Genomic DNA, 12,434 nt, shown 5'->3' on the forward strand with positions numbered 1-12,434 from the left:
AAAATAATTTGACCATATACATGCAAGAGTTTATTTCTGGGCTCTCTATTCTAGTCCATTGGTCTATATATCTGTCTTTATGCCAGTACCATACAATTTTGATAACTGTAGCTTTGTAGTTAATTTTGAAATCAGTGAGTCATTCAGCTTTGTTCTTTTTCAAGATTGATTGGCTATTTGGGGTCCCTTGAGAGTCCATTTGAATTTTAGGATGGATTTTCCAATTTCTACAAAAAAACATAATTAAAATTTTGATAGGGATAGCACTGAATCTATAAATCACTTTGGTGGTATTGACATCTCAACAGTATTAAGTCTTCTAATCCATGAACAAGAGATGTGTTTGCATGTATTTATGACTTTTAAAATTTCTCTCAGCAATGTTTTGTAGTCTTATTTGTACAAGTCATCACATTCTTGGTTAATTTATTCTTAAGTATCTAATTCTTTTTGATACTAATGTAAAAAATTTTTCTTAATTTCCTTTTGAGATTGTTCATTGTTTATATATAAAAATGCAGCTGATTTTTGTGTGTTGACTTCATATTATGATACTTTATAAATGTTGACTGCATTTTTAGTTCTAACAGGTTTTCTATAGAATTTTTAGGGTTTGCTACACAAAAGATCATATCATCTGTGAACAGAGGCAATTTTAATTCTTCCTTTCCAATTTGGATGTCTTTTATTCCTTTTTCTTGCCTAACTGTTCTGGGTAGAACTTCCAGTACTATGTCGAATAGAAGTGGAAAAGTGGATATCCTTGGTAAATACCAATAAACTTAACTCACATACACAAAAGTTCTTTGAAGTTTCTAATGATTGTTAAGAGTATAAAGGGGTTCTGAGATCAAAAAGTTTAAAAATGCTATCTTAGGTATAAACTCAGTAGAAATACATGCACTATGGGAATGTACAAGAATGTTCATAACAGTATTATTGGGGTTAACTAGAAAATCAACATCACCTCAAATATCCAGAAATAGTAAAATGGATCAATACAATGTGGTATAATCATACCACGTTTTATAGTTAGCAACAAAAGTGAATTAATTTTAATTACATGCAAAAACATAGATAAATCTCCCAAAAATAGTTCAGCAAAAAAGGCAGAAATATTTAGTAATATTTCAGTTATATAAAGTTAGCTATGCAAAACCAAAGTATGTTACTTAGGGATGAACAGTTAAGGGTAGATGTTCTTGGGATACAATTCTCCTTGGGTCTTTCAAGTTTCTGCACATCTTGCAAATGAGACACGGACTGCCCTTTGTTCTGGATTATCTTTTCAAGGATCTTTGTTGAGATAGTGATAGAGACCCCTTCAGGAGCAAAGCACACATTTGCTTACAGTCTTGGAAGACTGGATCAGTGTCTCCCTCCAGAGCAAAGGGAAGGCAAATTACTGACCAATAAAAAAGACTCAAGCTCCCTAAGCTCAGATTGCTCTCCTGTACTGCAAACCACCCACCGAATGTGCAGGCCCTCTCTGCATTGATCTGTGGCAATTTGGGCTCAGGAAACTGGAACACGCTGCTACTCACCCTATTGTTAATGCTGTGAATAGGAAACTGTCCTTTGTCTCTGATCCAGGTGTCTCATATCTTCTACCAGTAACCATGAAATTGTAACAGGTTACTTGGTTAACTTCCATGTGCAGTAAAATCTCAGACTTTTCACAGCTCTTGACATTGATCATCAGTATAATATTGATAATGACAGTGGTGATAATGGCTAACATGTATTGATTTTCTGTTGTTAAGAAATTTACAGTACAGTAGAGGAGACAGGTCAAAAATTGTGATAAATGCTATAAAAAAGACAAAAAGAGTAAAGAGAGAGGGAGAGAGAAACAGGGAGGGGTGCAAGTTAGACATGAGAAAACCTCTCTGAGGGAGTAATGTTTATACTGAGATGTGAAAGTTGAGAGGATACAAGTCATATAAGAACACATAAAGGCTATGAGACAGGAACAGTTTTAGGTGTTGAAAGAAACGAAGGTCAAGCTAGAGATGAGTAAGTAAATGGCAGAGAGGCCTGAGAAGATGTTGGACAGGCATGGAGTGGGAGACAGTTTGTGGAGAGCCTTGTATGCCTGTATTTTTTCCTAAGAGAAATAGTAAGCCACAAAAAAGCTTTTAAATAGAATTTACATTGAAATTTTATGAAAAGCACTAGTTGCTGACTGGAGAATGGGTTAAAAGAAAGTAAGAACGGAGAAAGGAAACAAATTATGAGGTTGCTGCAATGAATCACAAGAGATGATGGCAGTCTGGCCTGGAGTTGGAACAGTGCAAATGAAGGCACATAAATGGTTTTAGATATTTGAGTAAAAATTGGAAACAAACTGCTATCAAATTTCAGATGTGCAGGTGGAGAGACAAAGAAGATTAAAGACTCCTAGGCTTCAGCAATTCGAGATTTCATTTAATGAAATGGGGAAGCTTATTAATGGTGGGCAATTAACACAGCAGATGCTGCTGGCTCCCCACAAATATCCTTTCTCTTCCTTGTTCTTTACTAACAAAATACTAATTATATGGTACAGCAAAGAGCTCTAGCAAAAAAAGAACAAAAACCAAAAAACGAAAAAACACATTTCCTAGCTTCCTTGCAACTTAAGAATATGACATAAATTCAGAGTTACCAAATATCACATAAATGGCATTAATGTCTATCTCCTAAGATATGTGCAAGCATTAAATGAAAAATATGTGTGTAAATTGCTTCACGCAGTCATTAGCACAGAAGTGATCAATGAATATTAGTTATTCTTGTTGATATTGTTATTATTATTAGGATATATTCTATTCTTTTATTAATTTTCAGAACTGTTTAAAATTCTTTGGGATGAGTTTTAGAGTGTCAGAATAAAGATGAAAGAATATCTTTTGTATTCAGGTTTTTTGTTGCAAGATCTATTAAAAAGTTAATAGCTAGCAAAGCTTGAAAACTAACAAACTGTAGCTACAGCCATATCACAACTTTTCTGAGTACAGGTTTTCTCATCTAAAAGATTAAAAATATAAGTAAAAATTATTTGAAAAATATAAAATATTATACAGTACCATCATCAAAGGGTTTTACCCATGAATACTGTCTAGATGTACAGCTCAAAATTCCATAATGTCTTGACCACCTCTCATTGGACTTTCCAAAAAAAAGGAAACCAATCTAGCAAACTCTTATAATGAGTTGATAAAGAACAGGATTCTAAGAAATACATGCTTTGTCTCTCAACGTATTGTACTTGCACACTGATGTAAGGAGGCTTTTATTTTCTTGAGGGCAAAAACAGTCACTATTGTGCATAGAACTAAATATAGTTCCAAGCACAGAGCAAACAAATGCACACCTTAAGCTAGAGTTATAGAGTATTTTATAATTCTGTATTTTAGAAAATAAAGTAGAAAAACTGGAAGCATTAACCCCTCCTTCCTCTAATTATTTTTGCTGCATTTAACATAAAACACCTAGTTAAAAAATATTTTCAAACTGCTATCAGAACTTGATGCAATGTGTTTATTTGAGAATGTGGAAAGGGGTCAATACAGTTCCTCCAGATTATCTCCTGTCCGTACTAGTTCTCTCTTATGCTTTCACCTTTCAACTTGCTGCTTCCTCGCCCTGGATCTAACAACAGTATCTTTTTAGTCTAATTCTTGCTTATTTTTCACCTTATATCAGTTTTGACATCCTCCTTTCAAGCCTTGCCTGAAACCTCCTCATCTGCCCCACAGTTAGCCTCTTCCCTGCCCCCATACCACCCTGAACTTAAGCCCTTTGTGGGTACCTAGCCCAATTATACCTTCCTCCACAAGACTGCAAGCTCCCTGAGAGCCGTGTAGAGCACACTTTGTAAACCGTATCCCTTTCTGAAAGCAGAAAGATTAAAGAAGATAGATGTATTCCCTCACACACCATGCTCCCTCTGACACATAGTGCTCACTAACTCACTCTCTCTCTCTCACATACACACGCAATCAGATGTTCACACATGCCATAGACTCAGATACACTTTCACACTCACTCAGAGTATAAAGATGAAGAAACTGCATAATCTTCAAACCTCTGTCAAAACAGAGGCTTATCTGAAGAGGCAAGATTTGAAGCCAACAACTCTAGATCGGCTTCTCATTATTCCTGCAACTTCCTCTAAAGTCAATAGAATTGACTGTACTTTTCCTGTGGGCTAGAAACCAGAACTACCAAGGGTTTAATATCAATCACTATGGAGAATCATAAAATATGAGCTAAAATTTATGCCAGCCCAAAGACAGCTTGGAGTTTTCACTGAAAGCACATTACTAAGAATACACACTGCAACAAACCCAGAACCCAAAAATAGCCCTTGCATTTACCAAATGGTCTTCTCAGTTTACACTTCTTCCAGCAGCACAAAATAACATATATGCAATCAAATATTCATATTACTAAAGGATAGGTGGTTTGGTTAAATACAATGCTTGATGTAGATGTAAAGATGCAAACAAATTTATATTAAATTTTAAAACTGCCTTTTCCAATGTTAAACCCTTAAACTTTCTTTTCCAATGCTGAATGTGTCATAAATCAGCCAAAGAAAGAATATTTCAAATCAGAGCTTCCTTACAATGTCAACCAGTCAATAGTTCAATTTCAGCAACATTGATATTTTACTAGCAGTGTTTCTTTACATAACTATTTAAATGGTCTATTACACATTGCCCTTATAATTTCATTTTAAAAATTATTAGATTGTGGGAAAACAGCTAATTGGAGATCACTGATTGCTTAAATGTTCAACTGTTAAGAAAATAAACTGATAAAATATGACAAATCCTAGAAACATCTATTATGTCTGAAAGACACAATGTTAACATTCTCTCTCCGGGAAGAAATTTTATCACATGTAAATCAATTGTTTAACTTTCTCATATTTACTCTTCAAAGTTGATTTAGGAACTACATAACACACAGATCCAGGTTTACCTATATTGGGGAGTTTACTCTAAGAAATCCATTTATATTTTAAAACATAGGAATAAAAGTAGCTCTTAAAAATTCATGCTGTGGAACCCAGTATTGTTCAGCCTTCTGCAACCAACACTTCTGTTTTCATAACTGTGTCATTAAACTCCAGAAACATATATTTTGAACTGGGTTTCCAAAAATCCACGTGACTGTCAATGTTAAAAAATATATCCTCATTGCAATGCACTTTTCATATAACCCTAGAAGTAACAGAAATCCTAATAATGGGCAATAAAACCAACTCAGCAAATTAACCAACATATTGAAAGACATTTAGAAAAGTAAGAGTCATCTGAGTGGGCTGGACCACCCTGCTCCTTAGGCTCTGCTCGTACCAATGCCACTGTCTTCTGCTATTTGGATTCTGGATCTACGAACAAAACAGGTTATAGGAATTTGGGCAGGATGCATTCGTGAGACCCAACCATCAAATACATGTATTCCACATTAATATCCTTTTCTCCTTCCTCCACCCAAATCAGAGGCAAAGCTTTTATCACAACAAGAGGAAATACAAATCAATTACAAAAGTCTTTGCCAAGAAAAGGGGAACTGAAATTACTCTAGGAAAAGTTCTAAAACCTTCCTGGGATGGACTGATACTTCAGTATGACCTCAAGCTGAAGTAACACTGATTTACGTATACATTCTAGTAAGCAAAATTATCCTGAGGCTAAATTAGATCTTCTAAAATCTGAGAGAGAGTAATGGTCAATCTCTGTAATGCAATATTGATATATTTTTTCCTTCATTATATGTATAAAGTTACATACCCCACATTTTTTCCCTCCACTCTTCCTTCAATGAAGAATATATTTCTCATAGCTTTACTTCAGAAGGACTGATTATAAGTAAATACTGAATGCTTCAAATGCAAAAAAAATCTATTGCTTCAGGTTACTGAAATTACAATAGGAAATAATTCTCTGCAAAGGAGTAAATCACTGAATAAGTACAGAATAGGACTTCTAATTTTATTTGTCTAAAAGACATTTGACTTCTTTTGCACACTGAACATCAATCATTTTCCCTAACAAGTTTACTGCATTATTTAGCAGAGCCGTTAGTCAAAGTTTAAAGTTTTCAATAGTTGTATTTCCCTTTATCTTTAAATTATTTTTTGTTTAAAAAAGGAGGAGTTGCTTCAAGTGACACCATCAAGAACATGGAAAGAGAACCCACCAAATGGAAGAAAATATTTGCAAATCATATAAACTGAATATATAAAGAACACTTACAACACAATAATTAAAAGGCAAATAACTCAATTTTTTAAATGGGCGAAGGATCTGAAGACATTTCTCCAATGAAGATATATGAATGGTCAATAAGCATTGAAAAAGTTACTTAACACATTTAGTCACCGAAACAAAGTAAGTCAAAACCACGTTGAGATAGCATTTCACAACCACTAGGGTTGCTATAAATAAAAAAGACAGACAATAACAAATGTTAGTGAAGATGTGGAGAAATTGGAACTGTTATATATTACTGGCGAAAATATGAAAAGTGATGCAGACGCTTGGAAAACAGTTTGGTAGTTTCTCAAAATGTTTTATATAGAGTTACCATATGATTCAGCAATTCCACTCCTAGGTGTATACCCAAGAAAGATTGAAACATATTTTCATACAAAATCTTGCAATAAATCTTCATAGCAGCATTATTCACAGTAGCCAAGAAAGTGGAAATAATCCAAATGTGCACCAATTGATGAATGGATAAAATGTGGATATATCTATAGAATGGAAAATTATTTGGCAATAAAAAGGAATAATGCACTGATACAAGTTACAACATGGACGAACTTCAAAAACACTATGCTAAGAGAAAGAAGCCAGTTACAAGGACCACATATTGTATGAGTCTGTTTACATGAAGTGTCCAGAATAGGCAAATCTAGAGAGACAGTAAATAGACTAGAGGCTGCCTAGAGCTGAGGGTAGGGGAAGGGGGGGTGGGGGGAGGAGGAATGACTGCTAAGAGGTTTCTATTTGGGGTGATGAGAATGTTCTAAAATTAGATTATGGTGATCACAAAATTGTAAATATACCAAAATTTGAATTGTACGTTTTAAATGGGTGACTTTAATTGTATGTAAATAAAGTATATCTCAAGCTGTTAAGAAAGGGGAGGAGGATGCAATAACGCACTTTATTTCTTGGTGTCTTTGAAGACTAAATATTATGACTTCTTAGATCATTCATCACTTAAAAAAAACTGTTTCCATGTTTAGATCTAACACTAAACAAGACATGAAAGTAGAGTGTCATTGAGAGAACTGAGTATCATTGAGGGCCCTGGAGATAGACCCAGAAAAATACATGCATTTTCAGGAAAATGCATGTACTAAAATAGACCCACAGAATACAGGTCCGGGGTGACCACACGGGAGTTTCCAGGGGTTGGCCTTCTCTCTGTTCCGTCCTGTCCCAGAGGGCTTGGTATTTCCCTGGACCCACACCTGTTTAGCTTCTTGCCGGTTCCTGGGGCCTCAGGCATGGCTCAGGAAGAAAGTCCAAGTATCACGGGTACTGGGAGACGGAAACCCCGAAGCAAACAATGGGCAAACATTTTTCAACGGAACTAAAGATTCAATGAAAGCTCGTAAAACAGCATCCTCCCCAAGTGCATAAGAATCTCAAACTGATGTACCTTAGAGTTCGGTCTGCCCTTCCATAATTAACGATAATCTCAAAGCTTGAGCAGTAATCGGCGAATAGAAAGGGGCAACAAGACTCGAGGGCCAGCTCCCCACACAGGGAACTGCTGTCATGCGCCCTAAGCTTAGGCTCTCTCGGTGAGAGACTCCTTCTTTCCTCCGCCTGGGTTCAGAGGCCCGAGCACCTCAGTTCACTCGCCCGGCGTGCTCGCCTCGCCTCCCTGCACTGTGCGACCGCCCCGCGGCGTCCAGAGGAGCAAGGAGGGCGGTCTCGGAACCGCACGGGTGGCTCTGCACAGGTGCTGGCCTCGCGGGAGCAGCCCGAAAAAATCCCCGGCCCGGGCAGGGAGTGTTCGCCTGCAGTCCCTGTCTCGCGCAGGGCAAGCCGCTACGCGAACATCCCCGGGATCCGGGCCGCAGGGCCGCCAACGTCCCCCAGGGTCCCCGCGCCTAGACGGGCGCGGTCCACTCACGGAGCCCGACCCTCCCCCCCAGCCACCCCGCCGGCTCCTACCTTCCTCCTGCACCATTTCCAGGACATTCGGGTCGCCCATCTTCGTCAGCTCGTTGATGACACTGCTCGAGGGGTAGCAGACTGCCGACCGCCGCGACTGGAGGCGAGATCTGGCCTGGAGACTGAATCTGACCACGGGCCGCCGCACTTGCGCCGGGATCAAGAGATCCTCTTTATAAACCTCATTCTCCTCGGGTTCCACCAGCGTCGGGGGCTTCAGCCAGCTGGGCTTCTTCTCCAGCCGGTACCTCCAGTCGACCTGGCCCTTGACCCTCGGCTTCACCGCCCTCTCCCTGTAGCGCTCCTGGGACCTCTCCCGGTACGTTTCCCGGAACGTGCCGGCCTGCTGGTCTCCCGGCTCCCACGAGCCCTGTCTCCTCTGGCTCCCTGGCCGCTCTTCTTTTGAGTCCGCCTGGGCGCTCTCTCCCCGCCTCTCTCTACTCCTCCCCAAGTCCTCCACCGGGGCCTCTGTCTCCCCGCCCCCCGGCCCGCCGGGCTCCAGGCCAGCCCGCCCCTCTTCGCTCCCGCCCTCTGACTCACTCGGCCCCGGCTCCGCCGCCTCCTGTCCCGCTTTGGGGCCCGCTGTCCCCCGGGCCCCTCGGCCTGGCAGCTCCCTTCTCAACAGGCCTTGCTGGTCCCATCCCACTGGGTTGGCCCTCGTCTCGGGCTCCTGGTTCTCCCGGTTCTCCCGGGCTGCCGCCTCCCCTCTCTCTGAACTATCCTCCGGTGCCAGCCGCGTCCTCAGCCAGTTGGCCTGGTCCTCTTCCATCTGCCCAGCCCTCCGCCTAGCATGGGCGGCACTCGAAAAGAACCCCTTTCCAGTTGAGGAGTTATTTTTTGTCGGGTGAGAAAAACCCCTCCTTCCTTAAGGCGACCTCACCCCCTTAAGGCCCGCGCGTAGCCAGGTCTCCAAGGTTCTAGCAGCCCCCTCCCTCCCGAGTCCTGCGCGTGGGTATTAACTTCGCAGCTGAAAGGGTCCGCTTCCGGGGCGCAAACGCGATTTCTAACACAGTTGGTGGAAAGTCAAACATGTTGGTCGTGAATTCGAATTCAGTCTCTGCTCCTTAAAAGTTGGATGGCATTGGTCAAGTTTCTATAAGCCTAACAGTAGCCACCTAAGGGACTTTTAAGGGTTACATTATACAGTGCGGGCATAATATGTTAAAAATTTAGCTGCTATCAAGACTAACCCATTTTCCATTGAGCCCTGCTCAAAGTGTGTCTTAGTGCCTTGAGAACTTCAACCTCAGGCAGAGCGAATGGTCACACTCTTCACAGGCTCCTCTGAATTGGTTCTAGGTTTTTGAGACCTTATCAACTGCCACCTCCCCAATAATTGGGAGATAAGAAGAATTACCCTCTAACAAGGGAAAAATAGGTAAGTGATGATGATGTAGAGGTCTGAGCTGAGGGCCTTGAGAGTGCTAAGGAGGGCATGACTTTGAGTTTGGGGCAAGCATGGGATGATTTAAGAATAAGGAGGACATAACCAAAGAAGGCTTGACCTTTCTTAATTTTCATGTTACTCTATTTTTCCCCCCTTCTACTGACGTTTTAGAACCAAGAATTACCTTTTACAGATGAGAAAATAGGCCTTGAGACAAGTGTTTTGGTGAAGGTCATGGTTAACTGTGGAAATGGAAATCACCTTTTTTTTCCTATACATTGCTATCTGTTCTCTATTTAAACCTCTAGGAATATATCAGTTCTGGTCAAGTCATTTCAGACTATAGGCAATTCCTTACTTGATGCATTCTGGAATTGTGTTTGAAATGTGAATATACATAAGTCAAGCAATAGACTTACATGTAATTATAATAAATTGCTAGTTATGATACAAGCGTTTGGTTTTTTCTTCTTGATTAATCATTGTTTGAGTCTAATAAAAGGTTTATGATGTGATTTGTTTCATATTATTCCCATATACCAGGTACTCTGCTAGGTGCTGTAGATATTGTGATTTAACAGATGGTACAATCTTTGCTTTATGTAGATTAAGTAAAAATAAAAACAATAAAATTATTGTTCTATAATTTTATATAATTATGTTTTCTATTCTTGATTCTGTACCATATTTGAAGTGATATGTGAAAAGACATTTAATGATGATTTTGTGCAAAATTAAAAGGAATATTTTGATGCCAAATTTGCTAATATTTTATCAACTTCTCTAAACTTTGTTAACAAAAAGTTGGCTCCTCTTTGTGTTCTTTTGATAAAGGTATGTATCTTATCCATAACTCTTGAGATCTTGAGAAATTTTCTCTGAATTCTTATCACTGAAATACTTTATTTTGCTTATCCATTCATCATTTTAGGATCTGTCAATTTCCTCCATTGCTACACCCTGCCTCTTTAGACACAATCTTTAACCATACATTTCCAGAATTACGTTATGAATAATGAATACATGTTCTTTTAATGTAATTGAACACACAGTTTTGTATTGAGACCAAAAAGTTATCTTTTTTAGCCCTCCAAATAATTTCAGCCTTTGTTTCCAGATTATTCAGCCTTTGTTTCAATGTTATTGCATCATCTGGTAGTGCCTTTTTTTTTTTTAAATTTGCCTCTTGTGTCCTACACTAAGGGTGGTATGCAAAAGTGTTTAAATGACAATAGAAACACAGCTGCAGATATAAAAATGGTGATACTTTGGTAACTAAACTGTCAAATGATTGCTTAAAATACTTGTTTGCCAACTGGTAAGTAAAAGTATGAATTCTCAGGCTTCCCTGGTGGCGCAGTGGTTGAGAGTCCGCCTGCCGATGCAGGGGACGTGGGTTCGTACCCCGGTCCGGGAGGATCCCACATGCCGCGGAGCGGCTGGGCCCGTGAGCCAGGGCCGCTGAGCCTGCGCGTCCGGAGCCTGTGCTCTGCAATGGGAGAGGCCACAACAGTGAGAGGCCTGCGTACCACAAAAAAAAAAAAAAAAAAAAAAAAAAATATGAATTCTCTTTAGGAAAGCACTTCAGGGGTGTCAGTATATAATGCATGAAAGCCTGAGCTGTATGAAAGTTAAGTGTATGAAATTGAGCAACACCTGCATGTGAACATTTTTTATTCTAGCAGCCTGATTAAGTAGATGGATTTAACTCTGAAGAGGACAAGTTCATGAGCTACACTATGGAGGCCAGAAAAGACCTTGGAAAGTCATCTAATGAGTCCTTCTCCCTGCTGGTATCTAAAGCAAGGGTATGGCAGCTGCAGTCTGTCGTTTGGATCAGTCGGCTTTCTCGATTTCTCTACATGCCAAGGCTTTGACTCCTACAGTAAGTGTCTCCTTTTGGGCTACTTGGCAATCATTTACTTTTTAACCCCTAAAAGTTTCATTTATTCCATGTATTTTCAACATCATTACAATCCATATAAAATAGCATGCTCTAAGTTATGGATCTTTGAATCAGGAGTCAAAAGACCTGCATTTTATCTTTGTCTCTGTCCCTTAATGAGCTAAAAGGCACAATGACCTTGAACAGATGACTTTGCATCCTTCCTTCCTCATCTGTGAATATTAAGGCTCTTAACTTGTTGCACCCATCTCCCAAAGTTGTTGGGAAAGTCAAACAAATCATATGCATGAAAGGACTTTGGAAACAATAAAAATGTAACAAATATGAGACAGTTTTATTGACTAGCAGAGGTAGTTATAGATTTACCAGTCAGTAAGGATATAGTTGTGGGATATTGTGTCCCCTGCAACAAAATGCTGCTTCAACCATTTCTCTGGGATTTGCAGGCATTTTCTCACTCCACACAGACTCCTCACTCACTACGTACTGTTTTCAGAGGAGGGGGCTAAGTCTCCTTATTTGCAATATTTATTTCTTTGAATCCTGACTTATTTAGGCCCTGGACTTTTACAATAAGCCCTAGTCCTGTTTACTAGGACCTTCATCGCTCCTACCATCTGACATTCTTCCCTTTCCTAAAAAAATGCTCACTTTACAGGCTGGCCTCTGGAACTATTGTGGTCATCAGAAAAGCCAGTACAATTCTGAGCACTTGGGTGGCATGTCTACTATGCCTTGTAACTAGAAAAATGCAGTTGGTTCCCAGACTGAAGAGATGGGGGACTGTCTCAGCAGAAGGCCAGGAACAAGAATGTTTTCATCTCTCTCATGCCTGTTTGCAACAGCCACTGAGATTACAAATGATGCCCTTCTTCCTGCAGTCTGCCAATGACTTTCTGTCACATATAAGGGAAAATCTAAACACCTTTCTTGTCAGTAGGAGTGCCACACT

The 12,434-nt window shown here is 39.7% G+C and overlaps 1 protein-coding gene across 15 annotated transcripts in view; it reads right to left on the minus strand.

The window, feature by feature from the left end:
- Positions 1 to 9,061, minus strand: part of ANO5 (anoctamin 5) — a 98,488-nt gene extending 89,427 nt beyond the window's left edge. For 10 of the 15 annotated variants that reach the window (XM_067749611.1, XM_067749617.1, XM_067749610.1 and 7 more), the window contains exon 1: positions 8,190 to 9,060. In XM_067749611.1, coding sequence (XP_067605712.1) covers positions 8,190 to 8,958 — 769 coding nt within the window. In that variant the 5' untranslated portion in view covers positions 8,959 to 9,060. Of the gene's footprint in view, positions 1 to 8,189 lie in introns of all 15 variants that reach the window. The other 5 variants (XM_067749613.1, XM_067749612.1, XM_067749608.1 and 2 more) reach the window with 2 other exon arrangements.
- Between the last annotated feature and the right edge of the window lie 3,373 nt (positions 9,062 to 12,434).

Source organism: Pseudorca crassidens, chromosome 9 (genome assembly GCF_039906515.1).
Source record: "Pseudorca crassidens isolate mPseCra1 chromosome 9, mPseCra1.hap1, whole genome shotgun sequence".
Classification (NCBI taxonomy): domain Eukaryota; kingdom Metazoa; phylum Chordata; class Mammalia; order Artiodactyla; family Delphinidae; genus Pseudorca; species Pseudorca crassidens.